This window comes from Heliangelus exortis, chromosome 1 (assembly GCF_036169615.1).
Source record: "Heliangelus exortis chromosome 1, bHelExo1.hap1, whole genome shotgun sequence".
Lineage (NCBI taxonomy): Eukaryota > Metazoa > Chordata > Aves > Apodiformes > Trochilidae > Heliangelus > Heliangelus exortis.
The window spans coordinates 148643019-148665822 of record NC_092422.1 but is presented as its reverse complement, the minus strand read 5'-3'; the positions used below and the strand labels follow the sequence as shown (position 1 = coordinate 148665822).

The 22804-nt window shown below is 43.8% G+C and overlaps 2 protein-coding genes across 2 annotated transcripts; both read left to right on the top strand.

Annotated features, from left to right (window-relative positions):
• The first annotated feature begins 3802 nt into the window (after nucleotides 1–3802).
• Nucleotides 3803–8652, top strand: APOLD1 (apolipoprotein L domain containing 1). The gene is made up of 2 exons (XM_071732828.1): nucleotides 3803–3958; nucleotides 6113–8652. The coding sequence occupies exon 2, from the start codon at nucleotides 6118–6120 to the stop codon at nucleotides 6856–6858; it is 741 nt and encodes a 246-aa protein (XP_071588929.1). The 5' UTR covers nucleotides 3803–3958; nucleotides 6113–6117; the 3' UTR covers nucleotides 6859–8652.
• Nucleotides 8653–13843: 5191 nt separating this feature from the next.
• Nucleotides 13844–21478, top strand: DDX47 (DEAD-box helicase 47). Its single transcript, XM_071732818.1, has 12 exons — nucleotides 13844–13968; nucleotides 14719–14812; nucleotides 16180–16368; nucleotides 17023–17094; nucleotides 17177–17295; nucleotides 17813–17884; nucleotides 18020–18136; nucleotides 18295–18441; nucleotides 18747–18884; nucleotides 20082–20152; nucleotides 20671–20800; nucleotides 20897–21478. The coding sequence occupies exons 1-12, from the start codon at nucleotides 13858–13860 to the stop codon at nucleotides 21014–21016; spliced, it is 1380 nt and encodes a 459-aa protein (XP_071588919.1). The 5' UTR covers nucleotides 13844–13857; the 3' UTR covers nucleotides 21017–21478.
• Nucleotides 21479–22804: the final 1326 nt, after the last annotated feature.

Genomic DNA, 22804 nt, shown 5'->3' with positions numbered 1-22804 from the left:
TTTGTTGTTCTACATATATGGTGATGATTCTCTGTCCTCTACAGTGCTTGAGGGTACGAGTAGCCAGACTTGCTCATTGTGCTGCTGCTGCTGCCATTGCTGGAACACTGCAAAGAGAAAAGTCCTCCAGCAGCACCAGTCTCAGCAGAACCTGCATACATCCACACTCAGTCATGTCAGCTGTGCCACAGGCAAGGCTGGAGACAGATGGGCTAAGTGGAGAGTTGTTTTTTTAATGTGTCAGAGACAGCCTGCATTGAAACATATAATTATATGTGGCAAATGACAAGCTGGTCTGTTTTAAATCCATTTCAGGAATCCTCTCTCTATATCCAAATAAATACTTGATCTCTGCAGACAAAGCTGGCAATGTTTTGACAAGGCAATTTAGGATCGTATTTTTGCTACATGAATGCTTGCTCACAGCACAGGAACAAGCACAGTCAATACACTTGGCTAATATCTTACTTTACTGAGACTAAGAAGAGGTGTTTCCATCCCACAGACTGTTCTGTTTCCTCCAAACTGCCCCGATCCTTTTTAGCTTTCTTCAAAGCCATCTGAAGTCCAAGACACACTGGTGAGAGTCCAGAGCAGCCCGTCTCATTCTGGAATGTTTTAAAAAATACATTTAAATGTACTGGTAAGCCTACTAAAAACCAATGCAGCCCTTTTTGATCTAATTTCCTTTATTTGTTTTAGGTTTGATTTATTCAGGTTCCCACAGAATCTGAACTGATGTCTTGCTGTGAAAAGTTAAAATTAGTCATCAGATGAACTCACCACAGGAAAAAGAAAATAAAAAGACAACTTTTAGCCACATGATCCAGCTGTTAAAATTGAAAGTACCAAGTGTGACCGAAATACCCTGTGAAAAGATTTCTGAATCTAAACTTGCTCAAATTTTCTCTATTATTTTATTCAAACAATGTTAATAAAGGAAGTGTATCTTTGAAACTCCATCTTCAAATATTACAGGTTTACATTCAAATGTTACATTACAGTTGCTCCAAACAGATTCAGAATAAACACTTACACTTTATATCCCTTCTGCTGGAGAGAATACAAGCAGAAAGACCAGTCCTTTCTGCCAAAACCCACTGGAAGGAAGAGAGCTGAGGCAATAGAACATCCCATCCTTCCTTCCTCTTGCTAGTCATCTGCTTCCATAAAATGCCCCCAGGGCAGATTTTGCATGGATCTGGCTCCTGCCCATTTTAAGGATGTCACTAGGTGGAACAGGGTGGAGTAGGGGGACAATTTTTGGCCATGGGAGTCATGAAGCACCTGCTGTTCCCCTCCCATCCTCAAACTCAAGAGCTTCACGGGCCAAGAATGAAGAAACTGCAGCATCAGTGTGGTCGGGTGAAAACATTCAGCAGACAGGAGAGTGAAGCCTGTGCTAGCCATTAGGGCTGCCCTGGGAAGGTCAGAGCTACCCCAGAAGCTGTGAGATCATTGATAGCTAAAGATGCACTCCAAGCAGGGCTCTGGGAACTACTCAATTTGTCAGATGTGCTCACATCTGAGCAGGTTTGCTAATGGCACTGAAAGCCTTGCTGTCCCTGGGTGACCCTCAGAGAAGACATTTCTCTCCCATCCTGCTCCCATTCCCACCTGCTCACTTTTGCTGGGGAGGGTCTCTGTAATTATTGGTGGGAGAGAAGACAAGACAAGTACTCTCACCAAAGGGATGCTTGCGAGAGTGTCAGCAGAGACAAAACCAGATCATAGCATACTGTGAAGGGTAACTCCCTTTGAAATTATGCTTCTTATTCTGATACTCATTTATTTTTTAAATCAGGTTGAGATCTGTAGTTCCTCATGGGACGTCCTTACTTTCTGGGTATGCACCTCATTATTGGGGTGGATTATAGGAAAACATTCTCCTTAGACAGTGAAGGAACCCAGGGATAACCCTTGTGAGAAACCATCCCAGGTAAAAACTAACATCTCGTCTTGCATGAAATTAGGGCTGTTCAGTGTTCAGGAAACTCTGTTTCAAAAAAGAAAAAAAAAAAGAGAATTGCCTTTTCTGCACACAAGGGTTTTTGACAATATTTTGCAGCTGAGTATATTGAAAAAAGAGCACTGGGAAAGGAAGAGGAGCAAACAAAATCTGTAATCTTCTTAGGCTCATTCTAGACCTTGTTTTTCTTTTCTTTTTAATCTCATTTTTACCGAAACTCACTGTCCTAACAGGGATATCTATGTTGGCACAAATCTAAATGCAGATGCAATTACATTAAAAAAAAAAAAAAAAAAAAAAAAAAAGCCTATTCTATTTGGTATGTGGAAGAACTCATGTGTCCATCAGCTTCAAACCTTTGCCAAGGCAGATGGGCTCAAATTCAAGCATATGCTTGCTAAAACAAAGAGAAGGGCTAAAGTAGTTTCCTTCAGTATCAAAACTCATCTTCCTGTTATGTCCAAAATGTACAAAGTGTAACAGACCAAGATCATTTATTTTAACATCATCAAAACAATGTTTTCTCTTTTCAGGTCTGTGACAGGTTGAAGTAGCTCTTCAGTGCTGTTTATCTATCATTTATGTCCCTTCTCATGCAGATCCACCTCTGACAAAACACTTTACGTACTGTTTCACTGTCATTTTAAGATGACCTTAAACAGAGCTGCCATTGAAATGAAAAATCACAGCCTTCTGCTCTCCCTGCCTGCTCAGTCTCTGTCCTTGTACCTTCTTAAAGTCAGGTCCAGCAATTGCATGGCTATGCAGCTCACACACAATGGTAAAACCTCTCCACTGAGTGACAGGTAGGCAGCTTTCCAATTAGCCAGGCCAGGGTGACACTAGGGCAGAATCAGAGGTCCCCTGACAACAAAAAGCCCTGAAGAGTAAGCAAGAAAGTAGATGCCCCCACTTGAGGTACAACTGCTTAAAATAGATATCTCTGGTACCACAAGCCCATGGTTGATACATGACACTGTGGTTTAAGCTGGGACACATTTAGTGCCACCAAAGTACTCTTTTTTTTTTTCCTGAAATGATCCAAAAATTTGATTAAAGATGGCCCTGGGTCATTGTGAAAAGCAGTGCCAGGAATGGCCCCAACACCTTCATGACTTCCTTTTTTTGGCCATACCTGTATGTGGGCACAACTGCTAGGCAATGGCAGGAAGCAAAAGAAGGAATCCAAGTGACACTTTCTGTCTGATCATTGATTCTTGGGCAGGCTCCTTGGGAAAACAACATGGTTGTTTCTCAACCCTCATGGTGCCCATGGTAAGAAACAGAGCAAAAACAAAGGGACATAACTCCTCTTGTGGGATGCTGCATGGTTTTACCTACACAGAAAGAAAAGGGATGGGAATTCAGAGTAATCATCTTGCTGTGGAGTTTCTTCCCTTTTATGGAGTGGAGTACAACTCCAGCTCCCTTACACAGCACTGCTGTGCTCCAGCCAGTCACATACACAATTGTCCCAAAGAGCTGGGATTTTAAAAGTACACTGGCCTTGAATGAAGTAGCTGGCTGGCTGATGCTCCATTGGCTTTAAATGTGTGATGGGGGGAAACTTCAGTCATCAAGCAATTGGAGGCACCAGCAGAGAGTAAAGTCAGTTGCTATTTCAGGGAAAGGGAAGGCAACTGTTCCCTCAGGGGAATGACTGCACTAGCTCAGCGCCAGGAATAGGCTGAGATTTTAAATTTTTTTTCCCCCTACACTTCAGGAAAAGCTAACACACAATGTTCATTCGCAGGGATCGTTTCCTGAACACGATGTGTGCTCTCTGTCCCGCAGGTCACTTTCCAGTGTGTCACATCCTTCTGCACAAGGGAGCGCAGGAAATGGCAAACTCCCAGTATGAGGCAAAGCATTCCCATTGCAGCAATTGGTCCACAGGAATTGCAGCAATTGGTCCACAGGAGCTATAAATTGGTCTCCTCCAGAAACAGATCAAAATTTGTCTTTGGGGAGGTTGGCTGGAATCGAAAGGTAAGCTTGAACCAGTGTTTTTTGGAATTTCTCTAAGTGCTTAGTTTCTCTAATTACTGTATTAGGTAAATGTTTGAAGGTTTTGGACTAATGTATACCCTTACAGTTGTGGAGATTTTCCTCTAAGAGTGGGAGCTGGGTTGGTTTTCCTTTATACTGGCATAAAGCAGTGTATTCAAAAGATATGCATCACCATACAGCTTATGATAAATATTGAATAACTGCTCTACTAACTGCAGTGAGCTGACCACTGTATTATCTGACACTGTTCACAGTGAGCAAATCTGCAGAACAATTTATTAAGATGCCACAGGATTCAATATGTTTATTGATCTGTTATTTAAGAAATGCTCATTCTTCATTTCAGTGCCAGAATCCATTTAGTTTGGTGTTAGTCCTTGTGCTTTTAGCTTCATCTTCAACTATAGTGTAAAAAATAAGAGGACATTGCCTACAGACAAGACAAGATAATATGCTAAGTTGCTAAAATGGCCTAATGATACCAGCAGAAACCGGGGTCATTATTCTGAATGTACTGGCAGAGGTCCTAAAGGATTCATTATGAGATGGATTAGAATCAATAGAAGGGAAAAAAATTTCAGTGAGAATGGTTTATTTATACACTTCAGGATGGAAAGGCTCTTCCTGGTAAGAGTTTACCTCCTCCTGAAACACAAGGATTCTGCAGTATGAAAGTCTCAAGGATCTCATCTATAGAGTGTGCCCATGTGGGAGACCAGGCACCTCCAGTTCACACAGGCAATGGACTTAGAAGTGAAAAGGTGGCTGCAGCAATGAACATGTTTGCTTAGCTGGCTCTGGGACAGGGTCTTTCTGCTATAGAGACCTTTCTTCCTATGTAGGCATTATGGACTGCAAATAGCTTCTTACCTCTATGGCTAGACCAGTCTAGGTGCAGAGGTGGCACAAGCTCTGCTCCCACCAGACAGCTGGGGATACTGCATCAGTCCTATTGCCTCCCTTGCCTCAGTTTCCCTATTTGTAAGCAGAGTTAAGGCTTTCTCTGTAAAGCACTTTGCAGCCCTAGAGAAACCTAAAAATGTTTATTGCAACATTTCTTTCTACCCTTGTGACAAAGAACAGAGAGAGCAAAGATCGCCTAGCCCTGAAAGCCTGAAAATTCACCCTCTAGAAGGAAAGATACTCTCCTGCTATCTTGTCAGGATGGTTTGCCATAGGCAGCAGTTTTCAAGTCTTTTCTATTCACAGGCCTCTGTATTGCCCCTGTGTTTCCCATGCTCTCCCATCCCCAAGGCAGTGAGCACTAAAAGTGGGCTTGCCTTTCTGGCATGCCCTTCATGAAAGTTTTAAACAAGGCCCACAGGTCTTCTTGCCACTGTCACTGGGGATTCACTGCCACAGGTTGGACTAAGCACAGTAGAACAATGGTTTCCATCTTTGTCCAGACCCTGACGCCAGGTTACAATAGGAAAAAAATGCTGCAAGACCTTGAACTCCTTAGGCTTAAAGAGAGGAAGGATTTTCACAATACACTTCTGAAGTGTCAATGAGTTTCTCACCTCCTAGATGGAAAAGCCAGAACTTAACCCACCTGAGCGGCTTCCCTCTGTCCTCCTTTAATGGGAAATGACCCCTAAATAGCAGTCTGGGATGGGACACTTTTAACTCATCAGAGGCTGGCCTGTCTTGTGTAAGATGTCCTTGATTATTACAGATCATCTGAATCCCATCATGGGGACAACACATTAGTTCTGGCAGCAGCATTAGTATGCCAGGCACTGACTCAATCTGAAGAGAATTTCTGTTCCCAGATATTTCTGAAGAGAATTTCTGTTCTTCTATGAGAAGTTTTGTGCCTTCACAGAGGTAATAACGATAGCACCTCTGACTCCAGCCCTTAAGATATTTTAGTCTTCTCAGAGAACAAGAAAGAAAATTTAAAAGCTCTTCTGTCTCAAAATTATAGTGGAATGTGGTAATTAAATGTAAATGTGTGTATGTGCACGTGTGTGTGTGTGTGTACGTGTGTTCAGTCAGCAAGTCAAGGTAGGTGAAGAAAAAAAGAAAAAAAATTGGCAGTATGCCATTCCTGAGATAGCAGTCCAAGCTCAGTGTATCTCTTGGGGTATTTTTAACCTTAACCTCAACCCAGCCTTTTCTGTTTCCGGACAGAAGCCATGGAGAGAAATGGTGCCGCCTTTCCCCAAACACCAGACCCTACACACCACTTCCACATCGTGCTGATGGATCAGAGGCGGAGGCTGCGTGGCCAAATCGCTCACCTGCACAAAGCGGCTCGGAAACTCAACAAGCTCCGCAAAAGGTCCCTGATTGCCAACGTCAGCGGGAGCACCCTGACTGCTGCGGGAGCAGTCACAGCCATCGTGGGGCTGTCCCTGAGCCCAATGACACTGGGAGCCTCTCTCCTGGCATCAGCTGTGGGTCTGGGCCTGGCCACTGCTGGGGGGGCTGTCAGCATCACCTCTGATCTCTCCTTAGTGCTCTGCAATTCCCGGGAGGTGAGGAAGGTGCAGGAAATCGCAGTGACTTGTAGGAAACAGATGAGGGAAATCCTCAGCTGCCTGGAGTTCCTCCGACGGGGGCAGGGCCCAGGCGACCCCACGCTGCGCCAGTCAGAGAAGAGAGCCTCCATGTCATTGTATAACTCTGTCTGCTTCATGGTCTTTTGCGGCTCCCACAGCTTCCTCGTGCCAGAATACACAAAGGAGGTCACAAAAGTGAGCCAGGCTGTCCTGAAGGCCAAAATCCAGAAGCTGGCTGCCAACCTTGAGACCTGCACCCGAGCGATGGATGAAGTCTGTGAACTTCTTGAATCTAGGACAGAGCTTTCCCCAAGTACTATGAGACTCAACTTGGGAGCTAAACCCACAGCTGAGGTCCCAAGACCATCCAGCTGAAACTGCTTTCTCCTTAATTAAACCAGGGCTTGGAGACATTACATTATTAATTATCACCGATAGCACTTCTACATGTTGCTATTGTAATATAGGTGGTAATCCACAAAGGTATGCACATCTTTCATGTGCCTTATCTCCATCTGAACACAAACTGCTTCCTTATAAGAAGCTAAACACCCACACACACACTGGCATCTGACAGTACCCACCTGCTTCAGGTTGGACACATGGACTATTGTGTACAGAGCAGCAGATCCCAGACCATGAAGGCAGGGGTAGGTGGCCATTCCTCACACTCATGTTTTCTCAGCCATCTCCCTGGCTCTGCTTCACCAAGGCAGCAAAAAGGAAAGGGTCAGGAGGCTGATGAAATCCCTGCAGTTCTGGTGCTGACTGAACCTGGTTTGTAAATAAATTAGGAATATGAGGCTGGTAAAAGGGCTGGGTTTCCCTCAAATAGACAGCAGCTGCCAATTTCCAGCACAGTCCAGTTGCCAAGGTACACCTGGAAAGGCTTTTGAAGGAATCAGCTCCTGATATGACACACTTTTGTATGGTTTATCATCACAGCATGAAATTAGAAGCGCTAGAAATTGTTACTCCTTTTGAAGAAACCTCTCCAGGCTGAGAACTGTGATGTCTGTGCTCTATTTATTAACATAAGATTATTTTAAGATTTTGATATGGTATTTAAATATGTATATATTTTTTTCTTTTTAAAAGGAGGACTGTGCTCCAAAGGAAAGTATACATCCTTAGAGGCAAAGCAAGTCTGTGGCATGTGGGAGCAAGTTACCTGTTCTTTGGTTGTGAGGGAGGGCAAGTTTCTGTAGGAAAAGAAGAGCATGGACTGAATGCTGGTAATTATAAAACAGGTGAAACATCATTTTACGAACAAAACCAGCTTGGGTTTGGGTGGAGGAAAGCAGTTATATCTCTTGCAGAAGGTAGGGAAGCATAGGTTGGTGTTACTGGTCTGAGCTGGAGCGCAGCTGTGGTGGGAGCACATCTGGGAGGTGGAGGTGCTGCTCTCTGTGCAGTCAAGCAGCTTGTGAGACCCACAGAGGTTTGTGGAGGAGGCAGCACTCATGGAGAGCTACACATACTCCTAGCAATGCTTCCCAGGGAAGGCTTCATGTTACCAAATATATTCTGGTACTAATACTCAAGAGGGATGCAGAGGAGGAGGATGATTTGGTGGCAGAGAACTTACAAAGCAAGGGGATGGGCTGGGACCCTCTTAAAAGTGACAGTTCAGCTAAGTACATCCTTCATGGCTCTTGACCCCTCAGTGCCTCCGTTCTCTGTATAAAAATGGGAATAGTAGCACTTCCTTACCTCAGAAGGGTGTTTCTGGGACATATACTAAAAAGTGTTCAAGTACTGCGATGATGGGGGACATCAGTACCTGGAAGTAGTACAAGGAAGAGACTCCAGAAACTACCTTGAGACAGCCTGGAGGAGTTGATGCAGGGATTATTCCGCCTCCACAAGTATGCCCCAGTGGATTAGGGAAACTTCCCTGCAGATGCATGAATCAAAATTATCAGAAAAATCTGCTCTGTAATCCTGTAACACTAAGCAAACTCTTAGGAAGGACAACACTTCACCTAACAAAGCCTGAATTCTTGTTCTCCTTGTGTCTTCCTCTCGTGACAGCAATGTTTGTTTTCACATATACAAAGAACAAAAGCTTTGGTCCTTCAGAGTGTGACTCAGATGCTTGTAATGCTCAGGCCTGTTTGCCGGAAATGAACAAGTGCACTGCTGATTCAATTAAATGAATATGAAGCACTTTCGTGTCAGTGTCTCTCTGCACACCTGTATGGGAATACATTCCTTCCCCTGGCTCACCCTGATTGATTTCATGCTCCAGGCACTAGAGGCAGGGAATCTATGGGAGCAGCTTGACACGTTCAGAAGGCAAGAAGGAAAAGTGAGGTCATCAGCTCCATGCCAAACAGCTGGCATTTGTGTATGAGTGTACAACTCACTTAGGACTGTGTGAGTGCATATCCTGGTGTGCACATAAGCCTGTGTACACTGTGGATGTTGTTCTCTGACATGCAGACAGTGAGGTGTATATGTGTGAGTGTGTAAGTGTAGTTTCAGAGTGTGAGCTGCACTGGCAGACACAACACAGAATTCTTCCACGGGCTCCAGCGTATCACCAGTTAACTCCACCAGGTCAGTTACTATTTTACCATCATGCTGAGATGGCTGGTTTTATCATAGAGAAAAGTATATAACATATTCTTCTCCTACCTCCCCAGTTTTCTGGCACTGCAGCTTTATCCACATGTTCACAAACAGGGAACAACATAGAGAAAACAGCTCTGAATGAACTAATCTGACTGGCAGAAGCATCTGAATTTGACACCTTGGAGCTCCACAAGGGCTGGTTTTCTCTGCTCAGCACAGTCCTGCACTGCAATCACAGCCACTGTTTCAGCAGCTAGGGGCAAATCCAGTATTTCTGTTTCCAGTCTCAGCAATACAGGCAAAAAATCCTGCTTCTGTTCATTTTTCCCTGAGCCAGTCCTTCACTCAAAGTCAGAATCTGGGTTGTTGCACAATGCTGCTGTTGGGAGTGTCATTGAGCCCAAGGTAGAGCACTCTCCTGGCCAAGTCTCAGCTGCTTCCCTTGGAAGGCCTTTTTGCTAGGAAAGCAAAAGAAGGCTCAAGAAGAAAGGTTGGAAGATCTGTAACCCTACACAAGACAAGGGAGATGTGTGACTTTGCTCCAAAATCCTGCTCTTGGATACTTTCTAATCCAGGCAGTCCTCTGAACCAAAGTCTGTGTCAACACACTTCAGCTACACTTGATCCAGCAGCAAGCAGATAGTGCAGGAGGTCACTGGATTCTCCTCCTCATGCAGATCCAGGCATGCCATCCTGTCTCTTCCCATGAAATCAGTGCTGGATCTCATGTGATACCCTAGGAAGCCAGCTCTGGGACCTGTGCTGGCAGAAATCTACCATATTTGGGAGAAAGATTAAATTCTTACTGCTTTTGTTCCTTGAAACAGCTCACTACTTGGTTGCACCCTCTGGGTATCCCAGTCGACTGACAGGACCATTTACCTTTAACTGTGACCAACTATACACACTCTTGTGTATATAGATTATGCATACCTTATGAAATAAGTGGCATTATAGCTTCACTGAAATTCACCTGCTGAGAGATACTGTCACCCTGTCCCTCCTAGGGAAGACTGAGCTTGTAACATGCAGTAGGGCTGGAACATATCTGGTCAAAAAACAAGCCTAAAAAGTCCCAGGGTGTTAAGTTCAGTACAGTCTGTGCTGAAAAGCAAAAAAAAAAAAAAAAAAAAAAAAGAATCACCATTTGGAAGCGGTATTTACCAAATGCATGCTCAGTTTAGGACAGAGGGGAACTTTCATTCAAACATATCTACTGACAAAAGAGAATTACCTGTAGTGACATGAGGTAACCAGGTGCCAATAATTGCCAGGTAGTGGGCTTGACCTCCTGTGAATCCCACCTGTGCCTAATTAGGGCAGGTCCCTACTGCGCATGAGCAGGATTAGGGGGCTAATAAAAGGCTCACACCTGGCATAGCCAGTGGGTGTTTGACCACCTTTGGAGCAGTAGTACTGATCCAGGCTGGTCAGAGCATCATTTGTGAGATTCTACTGGGACACCTTGTTGGACCTTGGAGCACCGCATCCATAGAAGAGGTTTGTCTTGCTACAATTACCCAAACTGGAATTTCACCAGGGTGGAACTGTTCCACACTGCTCCCCATCAAAACAGCACCTACCATATTATGTGAGCAATGAGTTCAACAAAGAATCACAAGCAGTAACATCCCATCACATCCCTTACATCATTTTCTGAGGCATCCCAGAGACCCTTCATGCTGAGGTGCTGGCAAGGGCCTAACCTTTAGCACTAACAATGCATAGCAAGCTCATGGCTCAGGCTGCTGTAAATTTTTGAAAGATATGGTCATAACTAGCATCTACACTGGGTGGTTTTGTTGAGATTTTTTGTTTGGTTGTCTTGTATTTCAGGGTTTTTTTTATTATTATTTGAAAATCTTTCTCCTCCGCACAGTGGGATGCAGTAATTTCATTTCCACTGCTGCACAGTGAATTGTTTCAAGTTTCCTCTCCTTTCCCTGTCACACAGATAATTTTTTCATATTTCCTCTCACTTTCCTCATTGTTCTGGGAGCAGAGGAAATGGCACGCATGGAATACAGTGACAGATACTCAGGTACGTCAGCACTTCCACTGGCACACCCAGCCAGGCTTTCCAACCAGAAAGAAAGAGGGAGGTCTGCTCAGAAACAGAGTAATGAGTTCCTTTTTGCAGTCAGATCTGCTGTCCTTTTGAAGTTGGAACTCTTGGAGTACGTTAGCATGCTTTTACCTAAAGCAAAGGAGGTTCACCTAGATGCAAGTTGCCCCTGCTGCAGTTGGCACTGGGACTACATAACAGAAACCAGATGAAAACCAGTGAGCTCAGAAACTACCATAATGACATATTTTTATGCTCATCTTCCTCAAAGGTACTAAAACCATCACCATTTTCATCTGTCGCCATGCACTTGCAGGCTCCCTGCCTGAGTCACAACAGGAGCAATCAGGAGAGCTGGGGGAATATTTGCATCTTAGAATCATAGAATAGTTTGGGTTGGAAGGGACATTTAAAGGTCACCTAGTCCAACCCCCCAGCAGTGACCAGGGAGTTCTTCAACTAGATCAGATTGTTCAGAGCCCAGTCCAACCTGACCTTGAGTGTTCCCAGGGATGGGGCTTCTACCACCCCTCCGGGAAATCTATTCGAATATTTCACCCCTCTCCTTGTAAAAATTTTCTTCCTTACATCTCATCTAAATCTACCACGTTTTAATTTAAAACCATTATCCCTTGTCCTATTACAACAAGACCTGCTAAAAAGTTTGTCCCCAACTTTCTTTAAGGCCACTTTTAAGTGCTGAAAGGCTTTAGTACTGAAAGGCATTTACTCCAATCCCCTATTCTCTCATTTCATGTTGTGAATTGCTACAGTTCAGTTTATTTCATGGATCTTTGGTACTTCAAAGTTGCACATCAGCAACTATCACAAATAGGAAAACAACGCGGAACATTGACAGTTTTTGACTTCTTTCTCATTTCACTAGTACTTCAAAATGTTTCATACTAGTAAGTCTGAAGAAGTTAACTTGCTCTTTTTATGTATTATATACGCAAATTTATATCTATTGTATTTTTTGTGGCTAGTTCATTTTTGCTTGTTCTTTCACAGCTGTAGAATTTAGGAATACAGAACACCATCACGCACACTGTGTAAGCAACACAAACGCTGAGCTGCAGGCCAGAGGCTTAACCATTTACAGCTGATGCCAAGCAGGCAGGTAGAGCTCCATAACTCACCCTTCCCTGGAGAGCTCTTTGGAGTTCAGTGAAAATACAGCCAGTTTCCAATTTAAACAAGCAGATCACAGCACTCATCACCTAAATTACCCCCCTTTGCAGACACGTAAGCCTTGAAGAAAACAAGCTTTGAACACAATGAGAAGAAACGTCTTGTTTAATAGTCATGTGCAGAGACAGGATGTTTCCAGTCAGGGCAACCTGGCTGACGTCGTCTCCTTTAAGTCAGAAAAGCAGAAAATGATGGCACTTGGTACCCCGAGCATTACACCTCCTTCCCAAAGGGCTACAGTCACAAACTTCGGGCGCAGCAGACACCTTCTGACCACAAGGAACCATACCCACCTCTACCACAGGGCAGCAACATGGGAGCTGCCTCCGTGGGGTCCCCTCCGGCCCAGGGACCACCCCCGACAGCAGTGGTGAAAGGAGCCGCCCTGACGGGTAACGGCCGCTGCACGTGTCCTCATAGAATCATAGAATCGTCTGGGTCGGAAGGGACCTCTGAGATCATCAAGTCCAACCCTTGATCCACTACCACTTCAGTTACCAGACCATGGCACTGAGTGCCACATCCAGTCTCTTTTTAAATATCTCCAGGGATGGAGAATCCACCACTTCCCGGGGCAGCCCATTCCAATGTTTGATCACCCTCTCCATAAAGAAATTCTTTCTAATGTCCAACCTAAACCTCCCCTGGCACAACTTGAGACCGTGCCCTCTTGTCTTGCTGAGGGTTGCCTGGGAAAAGGGACTGATCCCCACCTGGCTACACCCTCCTTTCAGGGAGTTGTAGAGAGTGATGAGGTCTCCCCTGAGCCTCCTCTTCTCCAGGCTGAACACCCCCAGCTCCCTCAGCCTCTCCTCATAGGACTTGTTCTGGAGTCCCTTCACCAGCCTGGTTGCCCTCCTTTGGACCTGCTCTAGGACCTCAATCTCCTTCCTGAACTGAAGGGTCCAGAACTGGACACAGGACTCGAGGTGTGGCCTCACCCGGGCTGAGTACAGGGGCAGAATCCCTTCCTTGGACCTGCTGGCCAGGCTGTTCCTGATACAGGCCAGGATGCCATTGGCCTTCTTGGCCACCTGGGCACACTGCTGGCTCATGTTCAGCTTCCTGTCAATCCAGACTCCCAGGTCCCTTTCTGCCTGGCTGCTCTCAGCCACTCTGTCCCCAGCCTGGAGCTCCCCATGGGGTTGTTGTGGCCAAAGTGCAGGACCCGGCACTTGGCCTTGTTGAACCTCATCCCGTTGGAATCAGCCCAACTCTCCAGTCTGTCCAGGTCCCTCTGCAGAGCCCTCCTGCCTTCCAGCTGATCGACACTTCCCCCCAGCTTAGTGTCATCTGCAAATTTGCTGATGATGGACTCAATCCCCTCACCTAAATTGTTAATAAAGGTATTAAACAGAACTGGGCCCAACACTGATCCCTCGGGGACACCACCTTCTCCAGCCCCGCCCCGCCTGCTCCGATTGGCTCTTTTGCTCCGAACTACAAATCCCATAATGCCCTTAAGTGAAGGGGTGGGGGTAGGGACTACAACCCCCAAACTGCTCTGCGCTGCCTTCGGGGGGGGGGGAGGAGGGTCCAAAATGGCGGCAGGGAAGGAGGAAGGGCAGGCGGCGGAGCCGGAGGGAGTGGAGGAGCCGGAGGGAGTGGAGGAGCCGGAGGTGGTGGAAGCGCCACGGAGCTTCAAAGACCTGGTGAGGCTGTGCTGTAGCTGCTTCTGCCCCTGTTACTCCTTCCCCTGTCCTGAGGAGCACCCTTCTGCCCATGCATTGCGTATCAGGACGCAGGGGAGCTGCTCGCATGGCCCCGTCTGCCAGGCCGTGCTCCACGCCGTCCCGCCGGGCTCGCCCCGCCGCTATGCGGCCCCGGGCTGTGGCGCTCCGCGGGCTGCAGGCGGCCCCACGCCCGGTGGAGCCGCGGTGGGTGGGTGGCAAACGTGTGCACCGCCGGCCCTACTTCGGGCCGTGGACGTGGTGCTGTGCCCGGTCAGGAGGTGGGGGGAGTTCAGGCCTCCACTCCGGTGAAATTGGCTTTGCTTTCTGTGATCCTCATTCGGCTGCCTGTATTTTCAGTTGTGTTAACCCGTCCAGGTGCTTTCCTTCTTTTTCCATGCTCATGGGAAGCTCTCAGAGGGGAAGAGGATCGACTGGGAGTGTGTGGAAAGTTCCTTTAGGAAAGTTTCATTAGGGGGAGAAATTACTAGTTTCTTACTGATGGGAGTCACTCCTAACACTTTTGAACAAATCTATGAAATTCCTGGTGGGGGTGGGCACCATTGTGGGAAGTCTGTCTTTTCATGTAGTTGCACTGAGGGCCTGCTAGGTTTTGGAGACAAAACTCTTCTGGTATTGTCGCAGAATTGTTGTTTAACAACTCTCTGATTTAATTTAAGTCTCCTTGGTGAGACTTAAACTGTCTGTTTCTCTTTTCTCACTAATGCTTAGGGAGTGACAGATGTTCTGTGTGAAGCTTGTGAACAGCTAGGATGGAAGACACCAACGAAGATCCAAGTTGAGGCTATTCCAGTGGCTCTTCAAGGTGAGCAGTGTGCTTCTCTGATCCAGAATCTGGAAGTGCCCCTAGAGCTCTATGTCAATGAGTTTTGCTGAGTGAGAAATAAGTGGCAGGGGTCAGAGTATTCTCACTTAACCATTGAAGATCTCTAGAAGTTGTCTCTGTTCATCCCAGGTGGAACTCGTAGTTTTTCCTAAAACTCTTCCTGCAATTCCAGACTTTCAAATGGGTACATATGTGGTTTTTTGAATGTTCTTTGTGGTCCTGTAGTTATGACACTCCATGTAAATGAATTATTTTCTATAATTTGAGGGCTGACCGTTTCATTTCTTAAGTGCTCAAGGATACACTGTAAACTTCTGATAGATTGAGGATGGTGCCTCTTGTGATGGAAACATACAGTATGTGTCTGAAATTGGAGATGCCTTGATTACATAGCTTGTATAACCTGCTTTGATGTGAGGAGGCAATTCTTTGAAATTAGATTTCTAGAGTAATAACTAAACCCCTGTGACTTTCTGTAAACATCTGGAATTACAGGAAAAATAGTACTTAATTCAGCAAACATTTCTGTCTCTAGAATATTTTTATTGTTTTTTTAACAGAAAACCCTGTGAAAAAGGAGCAGGACAATATAGTGACAGAAGGAGAATAGTCTCAATGTCTGCTCTGTCCTAGCCAACTAGGACAGCCAACTTGTCAGTCTCCTTTACTACACATTCTCTTGAAAAAAGACAAAAGGAAGCTTGCATTCTAGAGAAGTTGTCCATACTTGAAGGCCTGTTGCCAGCAGGTTCTTCTCAGCTGTTGAAGTTCAGGTGGTCAGAATGGATTCCAGTGATGAACTTTACCTTATTGCCTATACTGGTTTTGGGCAACTAAGTTGCTATCCTAACCCTCCCTGTTGCAAACTGATTTAGATTACCAAACTCACATGCTACAATCAATTTTGTACTATTGATAAAGAAAGTAATGGTGTCTTGTAGTTAGTATGGACTCCAATGTTAGAAAATTAAGTAATTTCTTTGTAAACCAGTAGGCAGAAAACAGTCCAGAATACTTACCCAGATAGAAGCAGTAGGCTGTAAATTGACAAAAATATCTGAGAAATAGTAGGATTTTTTTTAACCTAAAGTATGTATATTATCAGAAGCTGAATATTATCAGAAATGTAAATAGTGAATGGAAAGGATCAAGATTAATTATTGTACAAATGAAGTCACACTCAAAATAGCTGCAGAGGTTTGTTTTTTTTTCCCACTGTTCTTTCTTTTCCTTTTGTGTGCCTCCTTTTTTTTCCCTGTCTATAGGGAATTTTTGTGCTTTATTGCACTGTGCTTTTAAAGCTTATTTCTCTGGTCTAGATTTGTAGGCTTTTTTGTCTCTTGCAGGCAGAGATATCATTGGGCTGGCAGAAACTGGCTCTGGGAAAACAGGAGCCTTTGCTTTGCCAATTCTTCAGGCACTGCTGGAAACACCTCAGCGATTATTTGCTCTTGTCCTCACACCAACGAGGGAGCTGGCCTTCCAAATCTCAGAGCAATTTGAAGCTCTTGGATCCTCCATTGGTGTCCACAGTAGTAAGTAGCTTTGTGATACTGGAGCAGTTTTCCTCAGGGCTGAAGTTTGTCAGCTCTAGATCGCAAAGAAACAAGTAGGGAGTATTTGTATGGAGGGTTGAACAAAAGATGAGAAAGCCTTGTGATGCTGGAAGACAGAGGTCTTGTATCAGGTTTGGGAAAGACTGGATGGTGTTTCTTCATGGAGTATTCTGCAGCTCTTCTGCATTTTTATGTCCAAATGGGATAGAAGAGAATCTTCTCAACAGTGAGTTTCTGTGCAGTGAAGTTGCAGGGAGCTCCACTCTGTACTGTGTAGTTTGTTGTTTCCTTCAGACTGTATTATTTTTTTAGGTATGTTCTATAAAAATAAAAGCTTTGTAAATATCTTTAGAATTCTGAGATATTTGCAGACAAGTTTGACTGCAAAGAGTAGATTCTTCCTATATCTGTTCACGTGAAAATAAAGAACCTGGGGCCAGTCAGGACTGACTTATGGCTTAAGAGGCCTGGGAATGCCAAGTGTGCTAAAATAAAGTGAATTCTCATAAAGATAAGTAGCCCTTCATTTGTGCAGATTTGTTGTGGGTGGCAGGGAGCAGGAGGAAGCATTACAGTGCCAGGGGCTGGCTGGTGTGATGCTGAGTGTTTCACTACATTCTGTTTGTCCTGCAGCGGTTATTGTGGGTGGAATTGACGCAATGTCTCAGTCTCTGGCCTTAGCCAAGAAACCACATGTTATAATTGGTAAGTTAATGTGCTGGGGGTGTCCCCTTGGATCTTTTCCTTTGCTCTCATTCTAAATTTGCTCTTGTGGCTTTGTTGGTAGCAACCCCTGGCCGTCTAGTTGATCATCTGGAGAACACAAAGGGCTTCAACTTACGAGCTCTGAAGTTCCTAGTGATGGATGAGGCTGATCGGATCCTTAACATGGATTTTGAGACAGAGGTAGGAATCTGCTAGAGGAGGAGTTTGCAGTGTCAGATGAGTCCCTTTAAAATCACTTCATACAGTCACATAATAAACACTGAGCTATCCTGTAGACATTCATAGCAAACTAACTCAAAGCTAATAATTGCACATAAGCCTGTGGTGGGAGTAGAACTTGGCAGAGTTCTGCAGAGCACTAACAAGACAGTAGGAGGCGTTTTGTCCCTGAAATGTACTGGTTTCTCAGGAGCACCTCACACTGACACAGTTATTGTAGGGCATCATTGTACACATGTTCCTGCAGGAGTATTCCCTGATGTTTGCACTGCTATTGGACTTCTGGAGTTCACACTGCCAACTGTCAACAAGCTGTCTGCCTACAACCTTCCCCTTAGAGGAGGGGAAATTTTGTTCCTACTGTGACCCTAAATTGCACAAGTACATTAATATTTATATGGATGACTTAGATTTGGAGAAGGCTTACGTCTTGGTTACTGTTGTATTCAGTCTTTCCATTTTCTTTCTAATTTTACAGGTGGATAAGATATTAAAAGTGATTCCTCGAGACAGGAAGACATTCCTGTTTTCTGCTACCATGACAAAAAAGGTGAGAGAGGAGCACTCACTTTTGTTCTCCTTCCATAATGCTATTCTGTTGTGTGTGTTGTTGTGTAGAGTTTATGATACAGATTTCTGACAGGATATCTGTTCACCTAGTACTAAGTTACATTGATCTTCACAGGTTCAAAAACTCCAGCGTGCTGCTCTGAAGAATCCAGTTAAATGTGCTGTTTCTTCCAAATACCAAACAGTTGAAAAACTACAGCAGTACTACATTTTCATCCCCTCCAAATACAAGGTAATGCTACTTCTGTATCTTTCCTCTTCTGATTGTGTCTTGTCTCTCTGTTCCCACATCTGCCCAATATCTTATCACCTACTCTGGCTTGTGGTTACAGCATATGTGATTTATTTTTTTTTTCTTCTTTTTTTTTTTTTTTCTCTCTTTCTCTGCAGGACAGCTACCTGGTTTATATCTTGAGTGAACTAGCAGGAAATTCATTCATGATATTCTGTAGTACATGCAACAATACTCAGAGGACTGCTTTACTGCTACGGAACCTGGGGTTCACTGCCATTCCTCTCCACGGGCAGATGAGTCAGGTATGAGCAGGTGCCACAGAAAGAGGTAGACAGGACACCTGCTGCACTGTAAATGGGCTGCATCATACTGAGTCACAACCACTTTGCAGACAGAATATTTCACAGCTTGTGGATGGAACTGTTCCCTCGAAATTTAACTTGTGTGAATGCTGCCACTGATTCTGTAATAGTTCAGCAGGAAATTAGAGAAGTGAGATTTTTGAGTAGTTTCTCTTCCAATTCTTCTGTAGCAGTATTTCAGCAAAAGTATATTAACCAGAATGAGCATTATTCTCTCTTTCCCTTTTTGTCCTCCTCTCTTCCAGAATAAACGCTTGGGTGCTCTAAACAAATTCAAGGCCAAGGCACGTTCTATTCTGCTGGCTACTGATGTTGCAAGCAGAGGTCTGGATATCCCACATGTAGATGTGGTGATAAATTTTGATATTCCTACACACTCTAAGGTAAGGTAGTTTGTGTGCCACCTGATAGCTTCCAATCATAGGGAGGCATAGTGAGGCTAGACAAAGGAACAAAGACACTTTTCTGTGTTCTGATGACTGGAAGTCTAGTTCACATTTCTGTAGATTAAGGGATGTATTTTAGCCTTTGCCAGTGAGTTGGTATCTCACATATAAAAGTCATGTTTTATATTGCATTTTTTTAAAAAATAAGCAAACGCTCTTCTGTGATGTTCAATTAAGATTTGATCAAGAGTGATTTACTTAATACGTTTCACCTTCATATCACAGAAGTGCAACAAGTTGATAAACACATTGTTACTAACTCTCATCCTTATAGAAAGTATAATTCTGCCTTAGGGGGTTGCCTTTGTTTCCCAGACTAGTTTCAGAAAACATTCAGTCAACATGCTTTTCAGGAATTGATGTTGTTTCTTATAATAATCAAAGGTACTACACATTGTGAACAGAAGAAAGTACAGTGGTTCTTTTGAAGTTGCTCCTTTTGCAATTGTAAAATGACAAAATCTTTAAAACGTAATGCTGGGAGCAGGAGTTTGAATTATGTTGTTACAGTTTTTGTGTCTCTTCCTCTTGTCTAACCAGGTCACAGAAGACATGCTTGCTTTCTCATGATGCTTCCTTTCTCCACATAACCTGCATGGAGAAGGGAGTATTTTAATTTCCATAATGCAGTATAAAACCTGGAAAAGAGCCTAGGAACATATAAACAGAAGACTCTCAATAGATCAGACACTTCCAGATTGTTCTCATTTATCTTCCCTTTCACAGTGCTTGCTAAATTTAAATCTGCTGCCAGAGAGTGTGTCTGGAAGACAGACTATGTAGAGCACTAGATCCCAAGACTGTAAATGCAGGCATTGGCTCACTTTAAATATAAGCTTTTCAAGGAAGAGAGAGTTCATTAGCAAAGTCATGTGTTAAAAATTTTGTCCTGTAATCATGAGTCTTAGGATGTGGTTTTCTCCTTTAGAAAGAGAAGAACTCAAAACTGAAGATGTGCTTCCACAAGCCATCATCTTCTCAAATCCTAAGGCTGCACACTGTCCTGAGTATTTAGTCCTGGCTGTATTGTCTTCTCATTTTCTTGTTCTTTCCTGAAGTAAAAATAGATGGGCATAATTTCTGTTCTGTGTTTAGTGTGCATATCTTACTGCTTATCAAGAAAATTTTTTTCAGGATTACATTCATCGTGTTGGGAGAACAGCTCGAGCCGGGAGATCAGGCAAATCTATCACTTTTGTCACACAGTAAGTGTTAAAATGTGAGACTTATTCTCCCTGCAGAAAACATCTGACCTCATCCTGGATGAGAAGAAAATACTGCTTTTCATTATGATGTGTCAGTTGGTTTTGTTTACTTAAAGGGGATATAATTCAAAGTCTAGGGTTTTCAGGGAGAAAGGTCCAGGATAAATTCTAGAAGCAGGCATGTAGTGAGCAGAGCTGTTTATAACTTGATTGTATAATGTGCATATTTTTATAATATATAAAACAGTTTAAATAAGTGTGGGGTTTTTTGTAAATACTGAAGTATTTTTCTAAGAAAAGTCTTTTCCAAATGCTTCTGAACAGAGATGAGCTGAATAAATGAGTGAAACCATACCAATCAATAGCATTGTTTGGATAGGATTAAGAGTATCTTGTGAAACCATCTGTACAAGCTAACATTATCTGAGGGCTGGAGATAAGGAGTGATGTCTGTGGGTGATGACAGCTGGAGCACTCTTGGAAGATCTGTTTCAAGCTGGTGTTATGTCTTTTCTCAGGTACGATGTGGAGCTGTTCCAGCGCATTGAACACCTGATTGGTAAGAAGCTGCCAGCATTCCCCATGCAAGAGGAAGAAGTTATGATGCTGACAGAGCGTGTGGCTGAGGCTCAGCGATTTGCTCGAATGGTGGGTGCTGGGTTTTTTTTATCCCTCTACTCACTGTTGTTGTCTGAATTTCCTCAGGTGTCAGAACTCTTGGTCGATCTCTTGATTGCATTGCAGGAGCTGCGGGAGCAGGGAGAGAAGAAGCGATCTCGGAATGATGATGATGACACAGAAGAAGCTATTGGTGTCAGGAATAAGGTGGCAGGTGGCAAAAAGAGGAAAAGGAAAGCCTTTTAGCTCAGTATTTGGACAGACTTTTTTTGTCTTTATGAACATGAGCTCAGCAAAAACATCTACCAAGACATCTCCAGTGGATTTTTTCAGAACTACTTATGAAAATAGGCAGTCCACCTGGAAAACAACTCCCTCTCTTCTTCTTCATCAGTTACAGGCTGAGCTTAATGCATTGTAATACCATGGAGCTTCCTTTCAAAGTCACCAGACTGACACCCCTGGACCTGAAAGCAGCTGTGGTCTGGCCCTGCTTATTCACAAAGAGGTGCAGCATGGTGAGTGCTGCTTGCCCACTGCTGCAGCCCGTGTCACTGCCCAAACTCACTGAGTGCATCTGAGGTCAAATTAGGTCTGTCAAAATGTTAAAAGAAGTGATTTGAGTTTCTACAGCACATATGATGCTCTTGTCTTAGTGAAGGAATATGTGACATGAAGAGTTCAAATATATTTTGCTTAATTTTAAAACTTGCTTTGCCTTGTCTTATCACTGACCTGGGTCAATCTTAGTGATTCAGATGTGACACCAATACCTAAGATGTGTTAGCTGAAGAGTGGCCCAGCATAGAGAATGTGTTTCAGCAGGATTAGGCTGTTCACTACCCGGAAAATTCAAGCTGCAACAGGGTAGGTTCAGGCTGGACATCAGGAAAAAAAATTTTCACAGAAAGAGTGGTCAGAAACTGGAATAGGGTGCCCAGGGAGGTGGTTGAGTCAGCGTCCTTGGGTCGTGTTTTAGGATTGTTTAGTTGTGGTATTGGGTGATATGGTTTAGAGAAGAACTTTGCAGAATACGGGTGATGTTTGGACTCGATAATCGCGAAGGTCTTTTCCAATCTGAAATATTCTAAAAGAAAAAAAAACACAAAAGCAAACAAAAAAAGAACCAAACAAAAAAGAATTCGATTCAGAATCTGTAATGATTGGCAAGATCAAGGAGAGGTCTGGGTTGGCTTTGTTTTGGGCTTTTTTTGTGGCTGATTCTTGTAGTAGTTACAAACCAACGCAAGAGGGTGATATTTACATACAAAAGCAGCTCACAAGCATGGTGGTGAAGAAACCGGTACAGAGGCTCTCTCTGTGGTTCAGTTTATTTCAGTGTCTTGGGCACAGTTCAGTGCAGTATAAGTAGATTCTTGCAAGAATGGCACAAATGTGCTTCGCATCAAACCAGGTTAGTGCTGGTCCCATTGGCAATAAAAATTTTCACACCACATTACTGCTGGTGAGCACAGAAAGATGAGAACTTGCTGAGTGATCATTCAATGTGAAAATTTGACTGTTAGAACTACACATAAATTGGATTTTCTGAAACATTAAAAATAATGTTAGAAAGATTCTCGTTTAGATCTAAGTGGAAAGCTGAAACTACTGTCAAGATAAGCACAATGGTTACTTCATAGTGTCAACATAAATCACATGCACACCTGCATGCTGGTCGGAACGCTTCTTACAGTTTCAGGCAGCACGTTTTGCAAAATTACAAAAAACACAGCATGCTTAAAACTAAGAGGAACGTGGTGTTGGTTTGTTGTTTTGGTTTTTTTTTAATTTAAAACAGGTCTGTTGTCTTCATGAGGAACAGACATACTCCCTGGTATGTCTGGGGAGTGTCACAATGTTCTTATTTTTTCCTGCTTTTTGTAGCAATTTACTCAAATCTCCTGAATACTCATCTTCAAGTTTGATTGCTCAAAAGCAGTCTAAGATTGGTGATGGGTAAGTAAGGATACAGATCTTGGCTATGTTGACTACTAAGAGCATTCTTACAAATCAGGAAGAAGAGTGTGCATC

Excerpts from the sequence above, each read along its gene's own strand:
- APOLD1 (XM_071732828.1), top strand. The coding sequence starts at position 6,118 with ATGGAGAGAAATGGTGCCGCCTTTCCCCAAACACCAGACCCTACACAC.
- DDX47 (XM_071732818.1), top strand. The coding sequence starts at position 13,858 with ATGGCGGCAGGGAAGGAGGAAGGGCAGGCGGCGGAGCCGGAGGGAGTG. Across the intron at positions 14,813-16,179 it reads TATTCCAGTGGCTCTTCAAG|GCAGAGATATCATTGGGCTG; the intron begins GTGAGCAGTGTG and ends TGTCTCTTGCAG. Across the intron at positions 20,153-20,670 it reads TCTATCACTTTTGTCACACA|GTACGATGTGGAGCTGTTCC; the intron begins GTAAGTGTTAAA and ends GTCTTTTCTCAG.